Raw genomic sequence first — 25924 nt, forward strand, 5'->3', positions numbered from 1 at the left:
AATCTAAAAGAAATTAAAAAATGAACATGAAAGTTTTACCGGTGGAATATGACAATAAACCTTAAAAATGATTGCAAAAGATCCTTCGCTTAAATGCTTCAGTTCATCATCGTAAAGAGATGGATGATGAAGAAATGTGAATGAACTAATATATATATATGAGTAAATTTTGGTGATTGTGATTATAGAGATGGACGAGAGGTTTACAATTCAAAATCAAGAGGATTTCAAACCCCAAATGCAATGTTCATGTATGTAGAAAGAGACGTGGGGTGGTGATGCAGAGTTGAAAGCTCGAGTCTGTAGCTGCAATTTTAGGGCATCTTTTGAATGCGTGGGGTTTTTGAACGAACGATTTCTTAATACTCGGTGTATTATTACTCCGTATATTAATTTATTAATTCGAATTAATAATGTATTGAGTAAATTTTATTTAATTAATATTTAATTGTAAATTGTAATTACATCATAATTTTTTCTCATTCTCAAATGAACCTTAGACATTTGTCATTTTTTTTTGGAAATGCAGATATTTTATTAAAACTATCAAATTTACAATACATGACTCATAATATGGTACATAACCCACTCAAAACTCACAAAATAATACATAAGATTCACACTCTAGGCACTGTTGCATCATTTGAAGAGTAGGCTCATAGGGCCATTACAACAAGGACGCTAACTATTGTCAAGAAGACAACGTATCGTCCGATAGCTACACTCACTAGATGAAGATTTGTAGATTGTGTATCCAATTGTGTCAATCGATTATTTTGTCTTTGCACCTTTTCGCGATACACTCGAAGCTTGCAACTTGTATCTCACTTAACGCGACCGGAGTGTTCCAACATTTATTTGTAAAAACTTTTGATTTCAGTTCTTCCAAATTAAATAGGAACACGTCCACACAACCGCTTGCCATATTCCTTTTCTCACCGATGTGCTTGCTTGTCCCCAATCAATGAATAGGTCCCCGACGTTAATAAAAGGAATTCCACAGCGCCCCCACCAATAAAAAACTTTGCACCAAACCTCGAAAGCATGTTTACAATGAATTAAGGAGTGATTTACCGATTCTATGTCGTCATCACATAACGGGAAACGAACCGAATTGAGGTCAACCCCTCTTTTGTCAAGTTCAACTAACACCGGAAGACGTGATTTCCTTGCTCTCCATACAAATACCTCGACTTTTTTTAGAACAAGTTTGTTATATAAAGTCTCGCAATTTGTATCACTTGAAGTTAAAATTCTCGAATTAATCATACTAGTAAGAGCTTTTGTTGTGAAGATCCCATTGTTACCCGGTGTCCATCCCCACGAGTCTTTCTTTTCCGGATTTAGAGCCACACCCAAGATTAAAGCGGATAAACTATGAAGATCACCTCCCACACGCCCGGATGGTTCTCTTGCCCAAGACCAATTACACACCCATTTGGAACCATCCCAAATGATTCGATCTTTAACCAAAGCATTAGTGTCGGTTTCAAGCCTCTAAAGCCTTTTGAATTTTTCTTTTAGTACGTCATTTTCAATCCACGAGTCGTTCCAAAAAGAAGTAGAGCCGCCATCACCTAGATCTTTCACAAACAAGTTTCGAAATGGAATACCAATCTCAATAACGTTTTTACCGGTTTTGATAATGTCATTACATACCAATTTGTAAGTCTCGATATGTAATGAATCATCAAGTAAAAGCCCGCCCGATGGTCCATAAATACTCGAGATGACCTTGATCCACAAGGAGGTGGCTTTGGTTTTAAATCTCCACCACCGCTTGCCAATCAAAGCCATATTTTTTCTCTTTAGAGTCCCCAAATTTAACCCGCCCTCCCCATAAGGTAGTTGAGTAATGTTCTATTTGACCCACGATATTTTGGATTTATTTCCCCCGACCTGCCCCAAAAAAAGAACGCCTTACACACTCAAGCTTTTTTATCACACATGGCGGGACACGAAAGAGCGAGAAGTAGTACAACGAAAGACTATTCAACACCGACTTAACAAGAGTCAAACGCCCACCAAACGATACCGATCTAGCTCTCCAATCCGAAAGTCGTTTCTCAAACTTATCAATAACCGGTTTCCAATTTTCAATCTTTTTTCAAATTACCACCAACAGGGAGGCCAAGGTATAAAAATATGATTGATCCTACATTGCACCCAAACAAATTAGCCATGCTCTCGACTACATTTTTTTCTACACCTACACCGATAAGGCAAGTCTTATGATAATTAACTTTAAGCCCCGATGTGAGCTCAAAACACTTTAAGAGTTTGATGAGGTTTCGAAAAAAAAATTCATTCCATGACCCCAAAAAAATTGTGTCGTCCGCGTATTGAAGGTGAGATATCGGGATTTTGTCACTTCCAATTTCCACCCCTAAGAAAGAATTGTTCGTCATCTCATTCTTTGTAAGGACATTTAAGCCTTCTACCGCCAAAATAAAAAGGAAAGGAGAAAGTGGATCCCCTTGCCTAACCCCTCGCTCTAAATAGAATTCGCTTGTTGGTGATCTATTTACTAGAACCGAAATAGAAGCCGACTTGAGACACGCTAGTATCCACCTTCTCCATTTTCTGCCAAAGCCCATAATCTTCATTACCTCACCCAGAAAGTCCCAATTCAAGCAATCAAAAGCTTTCTCGAAATCTACCTTGAAGATTAGATTTTTGAGACGTTTATGTTTTAAGTAAGAAAGAGTTTCGTTTGCTATAAGTGCTCCATCTAGAATATTTCTTCCTTTAATAAACTCACTTTGCTCAAAATCGATTAAATTAGGAATTACCTTTTTAAGAAGAATCTTGCCTGAAAAAATAAGGCCCTGAGATGTTTGGTGAGCCGAATCTTGCCCGAAAGTGATCCAAAACCGCCTCTTTTACAACCTTTGGGTCCTCGTTCCATGCCCCGTTTATGTTTAACCCACGAAGATTACACTTGTTGTACCGTCTACGTATAGATGAGTGAAAGTATTTGGAGTTTTCGTCACCCTCAAGAATCTACCTAATACGGGCCTTTTGCTTCAACATGCTCGCTTTTGATTTTATCTTTTCAATCCAATTTTTACGAGCCTTCAACCATCGCATTCGATCATTATCACTGATATTACTCCAAACGAACATATATTTAGTTGCAATATCTTTCCAATATGTAAAGTTTTTAGTTGTAATTGTTCTATTTTTAGTTGTAATCGTTTAAATAAATAAGTGCGAAGACGAAAGACGAAAATCGCTCGAAAATGAAGATTTAAAGACGAAAACGAAGATTTGAAAGACGAAAACGTCCAAAATGCTCAAACGTACAAGTTACTGTAACATCCCGCCTTTTTCCATTTACTTTTCCGTTATACTAATTTAAACTCCGTTATATGTTTATAACATCTCCCGTTAATACGCGTTTTAAAATATTCCGTTTAGGTATTTTCCGCACCCGACTACAAACTCGAGGGACTAAAATTGACACGGGGCAAACTAGTTGACTAGGTCAACTAGTCCACCCCAATCACCACCATTCAACCATCTCCCTCTCTCTCTCTCTAGCAAGAACACACACACATTTACCAAATTCATTCAATCATCATCTAAATTCGATCTAGGAGGCTTACAACAAAATAAATTACATATTCGTGATCCTCTCTTCATCCTCTTCATTTTGGTACCAACTTCATCTCGTTTGGGTAACATTTCTAAAACTCTAGATTTCTCTAAATTCGTGTTTTTTTTTACTTGAAATGGTGTTAGTTAGTGTCTATGGCTCATTGTGATGTCGTGTGTGTAATTTATATGCTCGATCTCGTTGTTTTAGTGTAACTAGCATGAACTTGAATTTTGGTGTGTTGTTCTTGAATTTTGGATGATCATATGTTGTTAGATGTTAAAAGTTCATGTTCTAATTGTGTTCCTAGTATCACTAGCTTCAATTTGATGTGTAGGTTGCTTTAGAAAAGTTCATGAACTTGATTTATGATTTTGGTGAATTTGGGTTAGGGTTTGATGAAGTTGAAATGGATTTTTGATACATTGAATGCCATGGATTATGGTTGGTAAGTGTTTAGTTGGATTGTATGCTTGGTTAACTTCGAAACGGCATGTCATTCATGTAAATTGGTTGCCCGAATCATTGAATTGCATTTATGAACTTGTATGCGATTAATGTTGAGCATTAGATGCGGTTTTGGTTGTTATAATAGGTAGATTGATTGATGAAATGTGTTTAGTTGTCTTCCTCGTCAAATTACCTTCCCAACGGTATAAAATACTTGACTTGATTGTTGCGGATCATAAATTGTGTTTATTTGGTTTTTGGTTCGTGCACTTAGGAGTTCTGCATCAGACTTGAAATCCAACCTGGACGCCGTCCAGATACTTGGACGCCGTCTAGGTATTCAAAGCTGGACGCCGTCCAGAAAGTCTGGACGTCGTCCCAGCCTTCAAAGCTGGACGCCGTCCAGAAAATCTGGACGCCGTCCAGATGCACTGACAGGCTACTGTCCTCGTTGGTCATTTTACGGAAAATGTTTGCTATGCTATGGGCCTCCGATTCATATGTAACTTGTTCTAACATGCTCATATATGATTAAAAACCTCAGAAAAATAGTTCGGGACCCGACCCGAACGTGTTGACTTTTTCGTTGACTTTGACCCGGCCTAAGTTGACTTTTAATCAAACTTAACCAAATATTTTTGCAATCGTTCTAACATGCTTTTATACTTGTACCTTGCATGAAACATGACGATTTAATTCACATGCTATTATGATCGAGTCTTAACGAGCCATAGGACTAATTGAACATCTTTGACCTATCGTGTTTACCGTTATTGATACAACCTATTGTTTAGGTCAAGACTAGCATTGTTCTTTGCACACGTTTACTTGTTGAAGTACTTTACTACTCGTGCACTCAAGGTGAGATCATAGTCCCACTTTTACTCTTTTGAAACTTACATTTGGGATGAGAAAACATAAACGTTCCTTTTTAACTAAGTGAACACAAGTACAGGAAAACAAACATTCTACATACGAGTTTGAACAAAAATCCTCAATTCGATTATCATTAGTTACACTTGCCGAGTGTAAGCGAGAACTTATGTTATATGGCCATATGGGTTTGACAAACCCTCATTCAAACGGTTCGCTACCGTTTACGAATGAAATATATTTTCGAGAAACAGTGTATGTTCAAACACTATTGTGATGGGGTTCTATGGAAGGAATGTTAAGCATTGATAATTGGGTGCTCGTGAAACAAACTTTTGGAATGTATTACTATTATGCCAATGTTACAAATCTTGTGGTTCACTTGTACTTACTTACTTAAACCTATGATTTCACCAACGTTTTCGTTGACAGATTTCTATGTTTTTCTCAGGTCCTTGAACGATACATGATACATGCTTCCGCTCATTATTTTGATACTTGCATTGGATGTCGAGTATATATATGCATACATGGAGCGTCTTTTGGCTACTTTTAAATTGTGTCGCATAAGTTTCACTTGTACTTATAACTTTGTAACGTAACTTGTGGTGGAACAATTCTTATAAACTTTGAACAATCTTTACATTTGAAATGAATGCGACATATCTTTTGGTCAAACGTTGTTTTAAAGGCTTATGACCACGTAACGGGACCTAAGTAGACGGCGCCGTCAATGACGATTTTGTCGGGTCGCTACAGATGGTATCAGAGCGTTGGTTGTAGGGATTTAGAGTTCATTGGTGTCAACCTCGAGTCATAGGGTACATTGGTGAGTCTAGACTACAACCGGCATATAGACTTGAAGTAGGAATTACTTGACTACTTGTGCATTTATACTCGAACGCTTCTACTCATATCTACTCTTAGTTCATCTTAATCTCACGTTGTTTAATTTGATTGACACGCCACCTTGACTTTATAGAATAATGTCGAATGCACATATGAATCAGGGTAATATAATTGCCGGGATTATATTACGGTGACTCATATGAACGTTCCGACATTATGGCATAAAGAATTTAAGGCGAGTCAAGGAAAAACTTCTCTTTATCTTTATTCTATATCACGGTTAGTATTATTGATAATACTAATCAATGATAATCTTGTGTCTTGAAGGAACAATGGCTCCTCGTCGTGTACGCCGCAATGAAACTCCCGAACAAGCTCTCGAACGGATGATAGCTACCGCCGTAGATGCGGCCATGGCCGGTCACTCATCCAACAACAACAACAATAATAACAACAACTGTAGCGACCCCGACAAATCGTCAAATGACGGCGTCATCTACGTATGGTCCCATTACATGGTCGTAAGTCTTTATAACAAAGTTTGACCGAAAAGTATGTCGCATTCATTTCATAAATAAGGGTGTTTCAAAGTTTACAAAAGTAGTTTCCATAACAAGTACATAACAATGTTTAAAGTTTGTATGAAACACATGCGACACGATTAAAAGTAGTCAAAAAGACGCTCCACGTATGCAAGTATACTCGACATCCAATGCAAGTATCAAATAGTATGAGCGGAAGCATGTATCACCTAAGTTCAAGGACCTGAGAAAAACATAGAGAAACTGTCAACGAAAACGTTGGTGAAATCGTAGGTTTAAATAAGTAAATGAGTAGTAGTAAGTTGAACCACAAGATTTGCAACATCGATAAAGCCATAGTACATTCTAAAAGTTAATATTCACGAGCACCCAATTATCAAAGCTTAACGTTCCGTCCGTTGAATACCCCATCAATTAGTGCTAGAACAACACTGTTCCCGAAAATATATTTCATTCGTAAACGGTAGCGAACCGTTTGAATGAGGGTTTGTCAAACCCATATGGCCATATAACATAAGTTCTCGCTTACACCATCTGATGTAACTAATGATAATTGGATTGAGGATTTTCGTTCTAAACTCGTATGTAGAATGTTTGTTTTCCCGTTCTTGTGTTCACTTAGTTCAAAAGAATCGTTTATGTTTTCTCATCCCAAAAGTAAGTTTAAAAGAGTAAAGTGGGACTATGATCTCACCTTGTATGCACGAACCAAAAAGTACTTCGACAAGTAACGTGTGCAAAGAACAATGCTAGTCTTGACCTAAACAAATAGGTTGTATTAATAACGATAGTCACGAAGGGTCAAAGATGTTCAATTAGTCCTATGGCTCAATACGACTCGATTAATATAGCATGTGAATCAAATCATCAAGTTTCATGCAAGACACAAGTATAAAAGCATGTTAGAAAGATTGCATAATTTATTGGTTAAGTTTGACAAAAAGTCAAACTTGGTCGGTCAAAATCAACGAAAAAGTCAACACGTTCGGGTCGTGTCCCGAACTATTTTTCTGAGGTTTTTAATCATGTATGAGCATGTTAGGACAAGTTACATGTGAATCAGAGGTGCGTAGCATAGCAAACATTATTCAAAAATTGACCAAGTTGGACAGAATCTGGCCAGGTGATTCTGCGCGCCGCGCGGGGATGGGGCGCGCCGCGCCACTACCTGGGCAGAGAATCCTGGTCAGTTTTTCAAAGTGTGCACGAACCAAAACCTTTTCTAACACAACTCTTGACCCGCAAACACTTATAACGCCTATCATACATCGTTAAAAAGGTATTTTGACGAGTAAAACAACTAAACACATATCATCAATCAAACTTCCACTTGCAACAACCAAAAACCGCAATTAATGTTCCTCATTCAATGCATACAAGTCATAAATGCAATTTAATGATTTGGCAACCAAATTACATGAACGGTATGCCGTTTCGAAGGTAATTAAGCATACAACACAACCTAACACTTACAATTAACATTATCAAGCATTTAATGCATCAAGATTCAATTTACTTCTATCAAACCCTAACCCAAAATCACAAATTCAACAATCATGATTATGAAACTAATCCATGTCAACCTACATACCAATTTGAAGCTAGTGATGTTAGGAACACAATTTAAACATGAACTTTCATCATCAAACAACATATGATCATCCAAAATTCAAGAACAACACACCAAAATTCAAGTTCATGCTAGTTACACTAAAACAACGAGATCGAGCATATAAATCATATATTCATGTTAGACTTGAGCCATAGACACTAATTAACACTTTTATAAGTTAAAAACATCAAGAACACAAAATCTAGTGATTTTAGAAAGTTACCCAAATGAGATGAAGTTGGTATGGAATTGAAGAGGAGATCACGAGGAGTTCAAATATGTAATTTGTTTGGCAAGATGACCGCTAGCTCGATTTTGGATGATGAATCTTTGTATGGAAGTTGAGAGAAAAGTTGAAGTAGTAAGAGTGAAAGAGATGGGATTGAATGGATGAGGATGAGGGTTGACTCTTTGACCTAGTCAAAAGTTTCAACCCTTGGCAAGTTTGGTCCCTTAACTTTAAAACGGGTGTGGGAATTACCTAAACAAGATAATTCAAACACGTATCAACGAGACGTGTTATAAACATATAACGGAACATAAATAGTTAAACGGAAAAGTTGACGGAAAAAGGCGGGATGTTACATTACCTACACCTTAAAAGAAATTTCGTCCCGAAATTTAAGTAGGCGTAGTAGTCGTTGTTTCTTCCTAAAGATCTTGCGTTTCCGAATTCACGAATAGATGAGGATACTTCCTTTGCATTTGATCTTGTCTTTCCCAAGTAAACTCGGGTCCTCTTTTGGCATTCCAACGAACCTTAACAATCGGGATTCGGCTTTGTTTCAATGTCTTGACGGAGGTGTCCACAATTTCAACCGGTTCCTCCACAAAATGAAGTTTGTCATCGATAGTAAGTTCTTTGAGAGGGATGACGATATCGGGTTCGGCAAGACACTTTTTCAAGTTAGATACATGGAAGGTAGGATGAACGGAGTTCAATTGAGGCGGAAGATCTAAACGATAAGCAACGGTTCCAATACGCTCCAAGATTTCGAAAGGACCAATATACCGCGGATTTAGCTTCCCGCGTTTCCCAAAACGGATTACACCCTTCCAAGGTGCGACTTTTAACATTACTCGGTCACCGACTTGAAATTCAAGATCGTTGCGTCGTTTGTCGGTATAGCTCTTTTGACGACTTCGGGCCGTCCTAAGCCTATCTCGGATTTGAACGATTTTCTCGGTGGTTTCGTGAATGAGTTCGGGTTCGGTGATTTGCACGTCGCCTACCTCGGCCCAACAAAGAGGTGAACGACATTTGCGGCCATATAGCGCTTCAAAAGGTGCGGCTTTAATACTCGCGTGATAACTATTGTTGTAAGAGAACTCGGCGAGAGGTAAGTGCTTGTCCCAAGCTTTTCCGAAATCAACCACGCAAGCTCGTAACATGTCCTCTAAGGTTTGAATTGTACGTTCGCTTTGTCCATCGGTTTGAGGATGATATGCGGTGCTCATGTCTAAACGCGTTCCCAACGCTTCTTGCAATGTACGCCAAAATCTAGAAACGAAACGGCCATCTCGGTCGGAGATAATCGATAAAGGTACACCGTGTCGGGCTACGATCTCCTTAATGTAAAGTTGTGCAAGTTTCTCCATTTTGTCCGTTTCTTTCATGGCAAGGAAGTGTGCGGATTTGGTGAGACGGTCAACAATAACCCAAATGGTATCATAACCGCCCGTCGTTTTTGGTAGCTTGGTGATAAAATCCATCGTTATCCTTTCCCACTTCCATTGCGGGATCTCGGGTTGTTGAAGTAGTCCGGACGGTCTTTGGTGTTCGGCTTTGACTTTGGAACATGTCAAACACTTGGAAACATAAGTAGCTACGTCCCTTTTGATGTTCGGCCACCAATATAGTTGTTTAAGGTCGTGGTACATCTTATTGGTACCGGGGTGAATCGAGTATCGTGACTTATGGGCTTCATCTAAAATAAGGCTTCGTAGGTCCCCATAACTAGGCACCCAAATCCTTCCGGCGTAATATCGGAGTCCGGTCTCCCTAATTTCGAATCGAGAGACGAGAATGTTCAAGAGCTCGTGTGAAAGGTTTTCATCCTTGAGAGCCTCATCTTGGGCTACCCGAATTTGGCTATTAAGGTTTGTGTGGATGGTGATGTTTAAGGCTCGGACACGAAGAGGCACCGCTCTTTCTTTTCGACTTAAAGCATCGGCTACTACATTTGCCTTCCCGGGATGGTAACGAAGCTCGCAATCGTAATCGTTTAAGGTTTCAATCCACCTTCGTTGTCTCATGTTTAGTTGCTTTTGATCGAAAATGTGTTGGAGGCTTTTGTGGTCGGTAAAGATAGTACTCTTGGTCCCATAAAGATAGTGTCTCCACATTTTAAGTGCAAAGACAACGGCTCCGAGTTCGAGATCATGTGTCGTATAGTTTCGTTCATGAATTTTGAGTTGTCGAGAAGCATAAGCAATGACTTTCGTTCGTTGCATCAATACACACCCAAAACCATGTTTCGAGGCATCACAATATACAACAAAGTCATCATTGCCTTCGGGAAGTGACAAGATAGGAGCGGTGGTTAGCTTTGTTTTCAAGATTTGGAATGCGGATTCATGTTCGGTCGCCCAAATGAATTTCTTTCCCTTGTGAGTCAATGCGGTTAGAGGACGTGCAACCAAAGAGAAGTTTTCGATGAATCTACGATAGTACCCGGCGAGACCCAAAAATTGACGAATGTGAGTAGGAGTAGTAGGAGTCTCCCATTTGCTAATGGCTTCGATTTTCGTTGGATCGACTTTAATACCTTGGTCACTTACAACATGACCAAGAAATTGAACTTCCTTTAACCAAAATTCACACTTGGAGAATTTGGCATAGAGTTGTTCTTGTCTTAAAAGTTCAAGCACAAGTCGGAGATGTTGTTCGTGCTCTTCTTCATTTTTAGAATAGATCAATATGTCATCGATGAACACAATAACGAATTTATCGAGATACGGTTTGCACACGCGGTTCATAAGATCCATGAACACCGCCGGTGCGTTAGTGAGACCAAATGGCATGACAAGGAATTCATAACTACCATAACGAGTTCGGAAAGCGGTTTTGGAGACATCTTCCCCCTTAACCCTCAATTGATGATAACCCGAGCGGAGATCGATTTTCGAATATACACAAGACCCTTGTAGTTGATCAAAGAGGTCATCGATGCGAGGAAGAGGATATCGGTTCTTAACCGTCAATTTATTTAGTTCACGATAATCAATGCACATTCGTAGGGATCCGTCTTTCTTTTTAACAAACAAAATCGGAGCGCCCCAAGGTGAATGGCTAGGTTGGATAAAACCACGATCAAGTAGTTCTTGGATTTGACTTTGCAATTCTTGCATTTCAGATGGAGCGAGTCTATATGGTGCACGCGCTACGGGTGCGGCTCCTGGAATAAGATCGATTTGAAATTCAACCGGTCGATGAGGTGGAAGACCCGGTAATTCGTCGGGAAATACATCGGAATAGTCACTAACAATTGGCACATCATCGATGTGCTTCTCATCGGACTCGACTTTCTTAACGTGAGCAAGGATCGCAAAACAACCCTTACGGAGTAGTTTTCTAACTTTAATACTCGAAACGAGGTTGAGTCCGGTGCAACTCTTATCGCCATAGACGATCAAAGGTTCACCATTCTCGATAGGAATTCGGATTGCGTTAAGATCACAAAGAATGTGAGATTTCGTTTTGACTAACCAATTCATACCGATTATTACATCAAAGCTTCCTAGTTCCATGGGTATCAAGTCAATTTCAAATTCCTTACCCAAAATGTTCAAAGTACACCCCCGGTAATATGTGTCGGCACTTAAGAGTTTTCCGTCGGCCACTTCGATGGAATAAGTAGTATCTAAAGGGTGTGGTGGAGTGCAAAGGGTAGGAGCTAAAGTCTTGGACACAAAACATTTATCGGCACCCGAATCGAATAAGCAAGTAACATGAGAGTTGTTGAGAAGAAACGTACCCGTGACTAGTTCATTGTCATCTCGGGCTTCCTCGGTGTTGATGTTAAAGGCTCGGCCTCAGTTTTTGGGGTTGGCTTTCTTTTTCGGGCATTCGTTCTTATAATGGCCCGTTTGGCCACATTCATAACAAGTGACCGTCCTTGGAGGATTGGGCCCCTTTCGAGCGACGGGGGCGGTGCTTGTGCAATTGTTGGCCCTATGACCAACTCCTTGGCAACGGTGACAAATTAGCTTGTTACATTCGCCGTAATGATGTTTGTGGCACTTGTTGCACAAAGGTAAGTTTCCGACATAACCCTTCTTGCCGTCGTTGTTGAAGGGCTTTTTGGTGAAGGTGTTGTTGTTGTAGTTGGTTGATGGAGTGGCTTCCCATTTCCTTTTGTTGCCACCCGACTTGTCCTCGGCCTTAGGAGCCGGCACTACGATTTCGTCAACCGTTTCAATTAGTTGGCGAGCCATGTTCATAGCGGCTTGATGAGTAGTGGGTTTGGATGACATCACCCCTTGTTTGATGCTTTTTGGAAGACCGAGCATGTAGAGCTCAATCCTTTGAGATTCGGGGTTAACAAGATTAGGACACATCAAGGATAGTTCGGCGAAGCGTTGATTATAAGCTTTAAGATCGTTTCCGACCGCTTTCAAAGCTCTTAGTTCTTCTTCAAGCTTTCGGGTTTCTTCGCGCGGAAAATATTCGACAATCATCTTTTCCTTCAAATCGGTCCAAGAGAGGGCATGAGCTTCATCGGTACCCACCGATTGAACATAGGTGTTCCACCAAGTGAGAGCAACACCGGAGAACGTGTGGGTGGAGTATTTGACCTTGTCTTGATCCCGATAACCGCTTATGCTAAAGACGGCCTCGGTTTGTTCAAACCAACGAGTAAGCACAACCGGTCCACCGGTTCCATCATAAGTGTGAGGTTTGCACCCCATGAAAGCTTTGTAGGAGCATCCCTCGTTTGAGTTACCGGCCCCATTGTTGTTGTTGTTGTTGTGGTTGTTGTTATTGTTATTGTTGTTGGAAGAGTGACCGGCCATGGCCGCATCTACGGCGGTAGCTATCATCCGTTCGAGAGCTTGTTCGGGAGTTTCATTGCGGCGTACACGACGAGGAGCCATTGTTCCTTCAAAACAAAAGAATACCGTTGGTTAGTATTCTAAATGATACTAACCGTGATATGGGATAAAGATAGAGAGAAAATTATCCTTGACCCGCCTTAAATTCTTTATGTCATAATGTCGGTATGTTCATATGAGTCACCGTAATATAATTTCCGGGAATTATATTACCCTAATTCATATGTGCATTCGACATTACATCATATAGTCAAGGTGGCGTGTCAATTAAATTATACAACGCAAGATTTAGATAGGATAAGAGTAGATATGAGTAAGAGAGTTCGAGTATAAATGCACAAATAGTCAAGTAATTCCTACGTCAAGTCTATATGCCGGTTGTAGTCTAGACTCACCAATGTACCCTAAGACTCGGGGTTGACACCAATGAACTCTAAATCCCTACAACCAAAGCTCTGATACCACTTGTAGCGACCCCGACAAATCGTCAAATGACGGCGTCATCTACGTATGGTCCCATTACATGGTCGTAAGTCTTTATAACAAAGTTTGACCGAAAAGTATGTCGCATTCATTTCATAAATAAGGGTGTTTCAAAGTTTACAAAAGTAGTTTCCATAACAAGTACATAACAATGTTTAAAGTTTGTATGAAACACATGCGACACGATTAAAAGTAGTCAAAAAGACGCTCCACGTATGCAAGTATACTCGACATCCAATGCAAGTATCAAATAGTATGAGCGGAAGCATGTATCACCTAAGTTCAAGGACCTGAGAAAAACATAGAGAAACTGTCAACGAAAACGTTGGTGAAATCGTAGGTTTAAATAAGTAAATGAGTAGTAGTAAGTTGAACCACAAGATTTGCAACATCGATAAAGCCATAGTACATTCTAAAAGTTAATATTCACGAGCACCCAATTATCAAAGCTTAATGTTCCGTCCGTTGAATACCCCATCAATTAGTGCTAGAACAACACTGTTCCCGAAAATATATTTCATTCGTAAACGGTAGCGAACCGTTTGAATGAGGGTTTGTCAAACCCATATGGCCATATAACATAAGTTCTCGCTTACACCATCTGATGTAACTAATGATAATCGGATTGAGGATTTTCGTTCTAAACTCGTATGTAGAATGTTTGTTTTCCCGTTCTTGTGTTCACTTAGTTCAAAAGAATCGTTTATGTTTTCTCATCCCAAAAGTAAGTTTAAAAGAGTAAAGTGGGACTATGATCTCACCTTGTATGCACGAACCAAAAAGTACTTCGACAAGTAACGTGTGCAAAGAACAATGCTAGTCTTGACCTAAACAAATAGGTTGTATTAATAACGATAGTCACGAAGGGTCAAAGATGTTCAATTAGTCCTATGGCTCAATACGACTCGATTAATATAGCATGTGAATCAAATCATCAAGTTTCATGCAAGACACAAGTATAAAAGCATGTTAGAAAGATTGCATAATTTATTGGTTAAGTTTGACAAAAAGTCAAACTTGGTCGGTCAAAGTCAACGAAAAAGTCAACACGTTCGGGTCGTGTCCCGAACTATTTTTCTGAGGTTTTTAATCATGTATGAGCATGTTAGGACAAGTTACATGTGAATCGGAGGTGCGTAGCATAGCAAACATTATTCAAAAATTGACCAAGTTGGACAGAATCTGGCCAGGTGATTCTGCGCGCCGCGCGGGGATGGGGCGCGCCGCGCCACTACCTGGGCAGAGAATCCTGGTCAGTTTTTCAAAGTGTGCACGAACCAAAACCTTTTCTAACACAACTCTTGACCCGCAAACACTTATAACGCCTATCATACATCGTTGGAAAGGTATTTTGACGAGTAAAACAACTAAACACATATCATCAATCAAACTTCCACTTGCAACAACCAAAAACCGCAATTAATGTTCCTCATTCAATGCATACAAGTCATAAATGCAATTTAATGATTTGGCAACCAAATTACATGAACGGTATGCCGTTTCGAAGGTAATTAAGCATACAACACAACCTAACACTTACAATTAACATTATCAAGCATTTAATGCATCAAGATTCAATTTACTTCTATCAAACCCTAACCCAAAATCACAAATTCAACAATCATGATTATGAAACTAATCCATGTCAACCTACATACCAATTTGAAGCTAGTGATGTTAGGAACACAATTTAAACATGAACTTTCATCATCAAACAACATATGATCATCCAAAATTCAAGAACAACACACCAAAATTCAAGTTCATGCTAGTTACACTAAAACAACGAGATCGAGCATATAAATCATATATTCATGTTAGACTTGAGCCATAGACACTAATTAACACTTTTATAAGTTAAAAACATCAAGAACACAAAATCTAGTGATTTTAGAAAGTTACCCAAATGAGATGAAGTTGGTATGGAATTGAAGAGGAGATCACGAGGAGTTCAAATATGTAATTTGTTTGGCAAGATGACCGCTAGCTCGATTTTGGATGATGAATCTTTGTATGGAAGTTGAGAGAAAAGTTGAAGTAGTAAGAGTGAAAGAGATGGGATTGAATGGATGAGGATGAGGGTTGACTCTTTGACCTAGTCAAAAGTTTCAACCCTTGGCAAGTTTGGTCCCTTAACTTTAAAACGGGTGTGGGAATTACCTAAACAAGATAATTCAAACACGTATCAACGAGACGTGTTATAAACATATAACGGAACATAAATAGTTAAACGGAAAAGTTGACGGAAAAAGGCGGGATGTTACAACAACCACAACAACAACAACAATGGAGCCGGTAACTCAAACGAGGGATGCTCCTATAAAGCTTTCATGGGGTGCAAACCTCACACTTTTGATGGAACCGGGGGACCGGTCGTGCTCACCCGATGGTTTGAGCAAACGGAAGCCGTCTTTAGCATAAGCGGTTGTCGAGACCAAGACAAGGTCAAATACTCCACTCACACCTTCGCCGGTGTCGCTCTTACATGGTGGAATACTTATGTACAATCGGTGGGTACCGATGAAGCTCACGCCCTCTCTTGGGCCGACTTGAGGGAAAAGATGATTGTCGAATATTTCCCTCGTGAAGAAACCCGAAGGCTCGAACAAGAGCTAAGAACTTTAAAGGCGATCGGAAACGATCTCAAGGCTTATAATCAACGATTTTCCGAACTAGCCTTGATGTGCCCAAATCTTGTGAACCCCGAAGCTTTAAGGGTTGAACTTTACATGGATGGTCTTCCAAAGAGTATCAAACACGGAGTAATGTCATCCAAACCCACTAATCATCAAGAAGCTTTGAACATGGCCCGCAAATTGATAGAAACGGTTGACGAAATCGTAGTACCGGCACCTAAAGCCGAGGACAAGTCGGGTAACAACAAAAGAAAATGGGAAGCTCCCCAATCAAGCAACAACAACTTTGCCAAGAAATCTTTCACCTCCGACGGCAAGAAGGGTTATGCCGAAAATCTACCTCTTTGCAACAAATGCAACAAACATCACTTTGGCGAATGTAGTAAGCTAATTTGCCATCGGTGCCAAGGAATTGGTCATAAGGCCAACGATTGTAAAAGTGCCACTCCCGTCGCTCGAAAGTGGCCCAATGCACCAAAGACGGGCACTTGTTACGAATGTGGCCAAACGGGCCATTATAGAAATGCATGCCCGAAGAGGAAAGATAACCCCAATACGCGCAGCCGAGCTTTCAACATCAACACCGAGGAAGCCCGAGATGATAATGAATTGGTCACGGGTACGTTTCTTCTCAACAACACTTATGTTACTTGTTTATTCGATTCGGGTGCCGATAAGAGTTTTGTATCCAAGACTTTGACTCATTCTTTTAACACTCCACCTCTTCCATTAGATACCACTTATACCATTGAAGTGGCTAATGGGAAACTATTAAGTGCCGACACATATTATCGGGGGTGTACGTTAAACATTTTGGGTAAGGAATTTGAAATTGACTTGATACCCATGGAACTAGGAAGCTTTGATGTAATAATCGGTATGAATTGGTTAGTCAAAACGAAATCTCACATCCTTTGTGATCTTAACGCAATCCGAATTCCTATCGAGAATGGTGAACCTTTGATTGTTTAAGGCGATAAGAGTTGCACCAGACTCAACCTCGTTTCGTGCCTTAAAGTTAGAAAACTACTCCGTAAGGGTTGTTTTGCGATCCTTGCCCACGTTAAGAAAGTCGAGTCCGATGAAAAGCATATCGATGATGTGCCAATTGTTAGTGACTTTTCTGATGTATTTCCCGACGAATTGCCGGGTCTTCCACCTCATCGACCGGTTGAATTCCAAATCGATCTTATTCCGGGAGCCGCACCCGTAGCACGTGCACCGTATAGACTTGCTCCATCCGAAATGCAAGAATTGCAAAGTCAAATCCAAGAACTACTTGACCGTGGTTTTATCCAACCTAGCCATTCACCATGGGGCGCTCCGATTTTGTTTGTTAAAAAGAAAGACGGATCCCTACGAATGTGCATTGATTATCGTGAACTAAATAAATTGACGGTTAAGAACCGATATCCTCTTCCTCGCATCGATGACCTCTTTGACCAACTACAAGGGTCTTGTGTATATTCGAAAATCGATCTCCGCTCGGGTTATCATCAATTAAGGGTTAAGGGGGAAGATGTCTCCAAAACCGCTTTCCGGACTCGTTATGGTAGTTATGAATTCCTCGTCATGCCATTTGGTCTCACTAACGCACCGGCGGTGTTCATGGGTCTTATAAACCGCGTGTGCAAACCATATCTCGATAAATCCGTTATTGTGTTCATCGATGACATATTGATCTATTCTAAAAATGAAGAAGAGCACGAACAACATCTTCGACTTGAACTTGAACTCTTGAGACAAGAACGACTTTATGCCAAATTCTCCAAGTGTGAATTTTGGTTGAAGGAAGTTCAATTTCTTGGTCATGTTGTAAGTGATCAAGGTATTAAAGTCGATCCCACGAAAATCGAAGCCATTAGTAAATGGGAGACTCCTACTACTCCTACTCACATTCGTCAATTCTTGGGTCTCGCCGGGTACTACCGTAGATTCATCAAGGATTTTTCTTTGGTTGCTCGTCCTCTAACCGCTTTAACTCACAAGGGAAAAAAATTCATTTGGGCGACCGAGCAAGAATCCGCGTTTCAAATCTTGAAGACAAAGCTAACCACCGCTCCTATCTTGTCACTTCCCGAAGGCAATGATGATTTTGTTGTATATTGCGATGCCTCGAAACATGGTTTTGGATGTGTATTGATGCAACGGAAGAAAGTCATTGCTTATGCCTCTCGACAACTAAAAATTCATGAACGGAATTACACGACGCATGATCTCGAACTCGGAGCCGTTGTCTTTGCACTTAAAATGTTGAGACACTATCTTTATGGAACCAAGAGTACTATCTTTACCGACCACAAAAGTCTCCAACACATTTTCGATCAAAAGCAACTAAACATGAGACAACGAAGGTGGATTGAAACCTTAAACGATTACGATTGCGAGCTTCGTTACCATCCCGGAAAGGCAAATGTAGTAGCCGATGCCTTAAGTCGAAAAGAAAGAGCGGTGCCTCTTCGTGTCCGAGCCTTAAACATCACCATCCACACAAACCTTAATAGTCAAATTCGTGTAGCCCAAGACGAAGCTCTCAAGGATGAAAACATCTCTCATGAACACTTGAACGTCCTCACCTCTCGATTCGAAGTTAAAGAAACCGGACTCCGATATTACGCCGGAAGGATTTGGGTGCCTAGTTATGGGGACCTACGAAGTCTTATTTTAGATGAAGCCCATAAGTCACGATACTCGATTCACCCCGTTGCCAATAAGATGTACCACGACCTTAAACAACAATATTGGTGGCCGAACATCAAAAGGGACGTAGCTACTTATGTTTCCAAGTGTTTGACATGTTCCAAAGTCAAAGCCGAACACCAAAGACTGTCCGGACTACTTCAACAACCCGAGATTCCTCAATGGAAATGGGAAAGGATAACGATGGATTTTATCACCAAGCTACCAAAAACGACGGGCGGTTATGATGCCATTTGGGTTATTGTTGATCGTCTCACCAAATCCGCACACTTCCTTGCCATGAAAGAAACGGACAAAATGGAGAAACTTGCACAACTTTACATTAAGGAGATCGTAACCCGACACGGTGTACCTTTATCGATTATCTCCGACCGAGATGGCCGTTTCGTTTCTAGATTTTGGCGTACATTGCAAGAAGCGTTGGGAACGCATTTAGACATGAGCACCGCATATCATCCACAAACCGACGGACAAAGCGAACGGATAATTCAAACCTTGGAAGACATGTTACGAGCTTGCGTGGTTGATTTCGGAAAAGCTTGGGACAAGCACTTACCTCTCGCCGAGTTCTCTTATAACAATAGTTATCACGCGAGTATTAAAGCCGCACCTTTTGAAGCGCTATATGGCCGCAAATGTCGTTCACTACTTGTTGGGCCGAGGTAGGCGACGTGCAAATCACCGGACCCGAACTCATTCACGAAACCACCGAGAAAATCGTTCAAATCCGAGATAGGCTTAGGACGGCCCGAAGTCGTCAAAAGAGCTATACCGACAAACGACGCAACGATCTTGAATTTCAAGTCGGTGACCGAGTAATGTTAAAAGTCGCACCTTGGAAGGGTGTAATCCATTTTGGGAAACGCGGGAAGCTAAATCCGCGGTATATTGGTCCTTTCGAAATCTTGGAGCGTATTGGAACCGTTGCTTATCGTTTAGATCTTCCGCCTCAACTGATTTCCGTTCATCCTACCTTCCATGTATCTAACTTGAAAAAGTGTCTTGCCGAACCCGATATCGTCATCCCTCTCGAGGAACTTACTATTGATGACAAACTTCATTTTGTGGAGGAACCGGTTGAAATTGTGGACACCTCCGTCAAGACATTGAAACAAAGCCGAATCCCGATTGTTAAAGTCCGTTGGAACGCCAAAAGGGGACCCGAGTTTACTTGGGAAAGACAAGATCAAATGCAAAGGAAGTATCCTCATCTATTCGTGAATTCAGAAACGCAAGATCTCGAGGAAGAAACAACGACTACTACGCCTACTTAAATTTCGGGACGAAATTTCTTTTAAGGAGTAGGTAATGTAACATCCCGCCTTTTTCCATTTACTTTTCCGTTATACTAATTTAAACTCCGTTATATGTTTATAACATCTCCCGTTAATACGCGTTTTAAAATATTCCGTTTAGATATTTTCCGCACCCGACTACAAACTCGAGGGACTAAAATTGACACGGGGCAAACTAGTTGACTAGGTCAACTAGTCCACCCTAATCACCACCATTCAACCATCTCCCTCTCTCTCTCTTTCTCTCTAGCAAGAACACACACACATTTACCAAATTCATTCAATCATCATCTAAATTCGATCTAGGAGGCTTACAACAAAATAAATTACATATTCGTGATCCTCTCTTCATCCTCTTCATTTTGGTACCAACTTCATCTCGTTTGGGTAACATTTCTAAAACTCTAGATTTCTATAAATTCGTGTTTTTTTTACTTGAAATGGTGTTAGTTAGTGTCTATGGCTCATTGTGATGTCGTGTGTGTAATTTATATGCTCGATCTCGTTGTTTTAGTGCAACTAGCATGAACTTGAATTTTGGTGTGTTGTTCTTGAATTTTGGATGATCATATGTTGTTAGATGTTAAAAGTTCATGTTCTAATTGTGTTCCTAGTATCACTAGCTTCAATTTGATGTGTAGGTTGCTTTAGAAAAGTTCATGAACTTGATTTATGATTTTGGTGAATTTGGGTTAGGGTTTGATGAAGTTGAAATGGATTTTTGATACATTGAATGCCATGGATTATGGTTGGTAAGTGTTTAGTTGGATTGTATGCTTGGTTACCTTCGAAACGGCATGTCATTCATGTAAATTGGTTGCCCGAATCATTGAATTGCATTTATGAACTTGTATACGATTAATGTTGAGCATTAGATGCGGTTTTGGTTGTTATAATAGGTAGATTGATTGATGAAATGTGTTTAGTTGTCTTCCTCGCCAAATTACCTTCCCAACGGTATAAAATACTTGACTTGATTGTTGCGGATCATAAATTGTGTTTATTTGGTTTTTGGTTCGTGCACTTAGGAGTTCTGCATCAGACTTGAAATCCAACCTGGACGCCGTCCAGATACTTGGACGCCGTCCAGGTATTCAAAGCTGGACGCCGTCCAGAAAGTCTGGACATCGTCCCAGCCTTCAAAGCTGGACGCCGTCCAAAAAATCTGGACGCCGTCCAGATGCACTGACAGGCTACTGTCCTCGTTGGTCATTTTACGGAAAATGTTTGCTATGCTATGGGCCTCCGATTCACATGTAACTTGTTCTAACATGCTCATATATGATTAAAAACCTCAGAAAAATAGTTCGGGACCCGACCCGAACGTGTTGACTTTTTCGTTGACTTTGACCCGGCCTAAGTTGACTTTTAATCAAACTTAACCAAATATTTGTGCAATCGTTCTAACATGCTTTTATACTTGTACCTTGCATGAAACATGACGATTTAATTCACATGCTATTATGATCGAGTCTTAACGAGCCATAGGACTAATTGAACATCTTTGACCTATCGTGTTTACCGTTATTGATACAACCTATTGCTTAGGTCAAGACTAGCATTGTTCTTTGCACACGTTTACTTGTTGAAGTACTTTACTACTCGTGCACTCAAGGTGAGATCATAGTCCCACTTTTACTCTTTTGAAACTTACATTTGGGATGAGAAAACATAAACGTTCCTTTTTAACTAAGTGAACACAAGTACAGGAAAACAAACATTCTACATACGAGTTTGAACAAAAATCCTCAATTCGATTATCATTAGTTACACTTGCCGGGTGTAAGCGAGAACTTATGTTATATGGCCATATGGGTTTGACAAACCCTCATTCAAACGGTTCGCTACCGTTTACGAATGAAATATATTTTCGAGAAACAGTGTATGTTCAAACACTATTGTGATGGGGTTCTATGGAAGGAATGTTAAGCATTGATAATTGGGTGCTCGTGAAACAAACTTTTGGAATGTATTACTATTATGCCAATGTTACAAATCTTGTGGTTCACTTGTACTTACTTACTTAAACCTATGATTTCACCAACGTTTTCGTTGACAGATTACTATGTTTTTCTCAGGTCCTTGAACGATACATGATACATGCTTCCGCTCATTATTTTGATACTTGCATTGGATGTCGAGTATATATATGCATACATGGAGCGTCTTTTGGCTACTTTTAAATTGTGTCGCATAAGTTTCACTTGTACTTATAACTTTGTAACGTAACTTGTGGTGGAACAATTCTTATAAACTTTGAACAATCTTTACATTTGAAATGAATGCGACATATCTTTTGGTCAAACGTTGTTTTAAAGACTTATGACCACGTAACGGGACCTAAGTAGACGGCGCCGTCAATGACGATTTTGTCGGGTCGCTACAGTTACACTCCAAGTGGTTTAATTTATTAATGAATAACGTCTAAAAATTGACAAGAGTACAAGCCGCGAAACGTAAAGTACAAGATATTAAAGCATACGAAAAAACGATCGAGAAACCGGAACAGAGACATAAATCGGGCGTAAATGTACGAGACAACGGACCTAAAAATACAAGTCAACTATGCACAAGAATATAATATAATATTTATATAATTATGTAAATTATATATATATATATATGTGTGTATATATATATATGTATATATATATATATATATATATATATACATGTCGACGAGCTAGGAGTTAAATGCATCATGAGCTGGAAACCAAGCCCGTGCAAGTGCATGACAAATACACTAAATCCTCATGCACTTGCATGGGGATCAAATTCAGGAAATATGCCTATAAATACCAGGCTTCTGCTCGACGAAAAAACTACACCATCCACAATATATCTCTCCCTCTGTAATATATATATATATATATATATATATATATATATATATATATATATATATATATATATATATATATATATATATATATATATATTTTATATATATATATATATATATATATATATATATATATATATATATATATAAAATATATATAATACTTTAGTTTTATATTAGATTAGTTTAGGTAATGTAACGATTAATTTACGGGTTTTGAAGTCGAAGTTCTGTCCGTGTAACACTACGCGATAAATAATCATTGTAAGTTAAATTCTCCTTTTTAAATTTATGTATCGTAACTAAGTTATCATTATGCTTATTCGAGCCGAAGTAATCGTGATGTTGGACTAAATATTAAGACGGAGTTATTGAACTTTGGACCGTAATTAAGGTTTGGGCAAAAGATCGATACTTGTGGAAATTGGACTATTGACTATTAATAGATGGGGGGTATTGTCTAATTGAGTGACAACTCATTGGAGTCTGTCGAACCTATCTTCAAATTAATTAACCTAATAATTAATAATGATTATGGTTGTCCTATTTAGTGAGGTTCATATGGAATATGTTATAATCATTTAATTAATCAATTGGGTTGGGTAATTGATTATTCATTCTGATCAAGTGGATGAATTAATATTCATAAACTAATTAAAACAGGGGTGGATTACATACAGTGATAACTGGTGTAATTGTTGACAGAAGTGATAACTGCGTTATAGTCTAAATCCGTAATTAGTTGGAATATTTGACTTCGGGTATAAGGGTAATTTGACGAGGACACTCGCACTTTATATTTATGACCGATGGACTATTATGGACAAAAACCAGATAGACGTATCAAATAAACCAGGACAAAGGACAATTAACCCAGAGTAATAAATTAAAATCAAAACGTCAAACATCATGATTACGGAAGTTTAAATAAGCATAATTATTTTATTTCATATTTTATTATCGCAAGTTTATATATCGTCATTTAAATATTGTTATTTATTTTACGCACTTTAATTATCGTCATTTATCTTTAAACTTAAAATATAAGATCGACAAACCATTCATTAAACGGTAAAACCCCCTTTTATAATAATAATTGTAATATATATATTTATATTTTGTACAAATATAGTTATTTAAAATATAGTGTAAAATAAGCCGTCTCCCTGTGGAACGAACCGGACTTACTAAAATCTATACTACTCTACGATTAGGTACACTGCCTATAGTGTTGTAGCAGAGTTTAGGTATATCCTATATGTAAATAAATAATTAAAACTTGTGTAATTTGCACCGTATTTCATAGTAAAAAAATATAATATATTTCGTACCCTTCCGCTGCATCATCAATCACTAATAGTACCGGCTTCGGCAAGTAATTCGAGGTTATTTGCTTCATTTTTAAACTCCAAAATTTCTTTATCCACACCCTCGAATTCTTTTTTACTCCAACTTTTTAACTCATTTTTCACATTTTTAAGGCGATCTCTAAATCGACAATCCTTTCTTGAGCTAACTAAGCTTTTTCCCCACGAGTCTTGAATCACTTTGTCCACACCATCTGTATTGAGCCACTCATCGAAGATCTTAAATGGCTTGGGCCCAAAATCAATGGTTATATCTCTATGAATTAGCGGGCAACTGTTCGATTCTCTCCGATCCAAGGGAACGATCAAGGGATCTTTCCAAAGGCTAATGAAAGCATCATTCACGAGGAACCGATCTAATTTACTAAATTTAGTCCCATCATCACTAATACGAGTGAATTTTTTTCCCATTATTGGGGATCTCAACTAAATTGTTCATTGAAATAAAATCATTAAATCGAGTAGCTCTAGATTGATGAAACACACAATTTAGTATATCCGAGTGATTTCTAACCTCATTGAAGTCACCGCAAAGAACCCACGCTGAATCAACACTCCTAATAAGATTATCTAGAGAGCACCACATTTCCTTTTTCTTAGCATCGTTGTGCGGTCCATAAACATTCACAATAATAGAGTCGTGCCCGGAACCTCACCATTTACCCCTAATGGCTAAAAAATAATCGTCTTTAACCGCACTTTCCACTACAAATCTACTACTATCCCAAATTAATAACATGCCACCCGAATTATCAATGGCTTCCTTTTAAATAAAACCGCAATGTTCGTTACCCCACAAATTGTGAAACCAGCTATCCTCAAGTAGTCTACACTTAGTCTCTTGAATCGCAATAACATCCTGTCTTTCTTTACTACAAATACCCTTAACCCACCCGAACTTGCCTTTCACACCGAACCCACGCACATTTAAAGATACTATCTTCATAAAATAAGATAATGAGACGAAAGGATTTGGATATCACTTACAAGGGATTGTGGTCGAGCCACTTCAATCCGATTTGTTCCCCGAAATCTTTTAGGGCTATGCTATTGAACGATTGTTCCGTAGAACCACCCATTGAATACCCTTTTGTATGCACACTTTGCTTCGCTTTTTTATTACACATTCTACAATTGTGACGATTTTCTTTGTTAAGGTTAACCCCACTTCTAGCCAAATTTTTAACCCGCATCAACCTAGAGGAAGCCTTCCAATTACCCATCGCGTTCCAATAGTACCCGTTGTATAATGAGACTTCGACCGACTTGTTACTATATCTCGACGAAACGCTAGTTGTATTCCGAATGTTGGAATTAAAACCTAAAAAATCAGGAACTCCATCGACAGTAGCATGATCGTGAATTGCTTTTTGTTTATTTTTAACTGCACCATCCTTGGACTCCAAGTGATCCATATTGTTTTTGGGTTCATGCGTCATTTTTTCTATAAGGATTTCTCAAATGAACCTTATAATAATAAGGGAAAAGCTAATGAGTGCCCTAAGGGCACACGTTAACCATTATTAATGATGTATTATTTTCCAAAATTAACATGACTTGTAATTAATACTTCATGTGTAAATGGAAATGAATGAGTTTATTAAATAACATTTGACTTCAAT

At 39.1% G+C, this 25924-nt stretch overlaps 1 protein-coding gene across 1 annotated transcript; it reads right to left on the reverse strand.

Moving 5' to 3' along the window:
* Positions 1–876: 876 nt before the first annotated feature.
* LOC139870043 (uncharacterized) lies at positions 877–1797 on the reverse strand. Its single transcript, XM_071857896.1, has 2 exons — positions 1660–1797; positions 877–1497 (listed from the first exon to the last, which is right to left on the reverse strand). Exons 1-2 carry the CDS (start codon positions 1795–1797, stop codon positions 877–879), a joined length of 759 nt encoding a protein of 252 aa, XP_071713997.1.
* Positions 1798–25924: the final 24127 nt, after the last annotated feature.

Source organism: Rutidosis leptorrhynchoides, chromosome 10 (assembly GCF_046630445.1).
Source record: "Rutidosis leptorrhynchoides isolate AG116_Rl617_1_P2 chromosome 10, CSIRO_AGI_Rlap_v1, whole genome shotgun sequence".
Taxonomy (NCBI): Eukaryota; Viridiplantae; Streptophyta; class Magnoliopsida; order Asterales; family Asteraceae; genus Rutidosis; species Rutidosis leptorrhynchoides.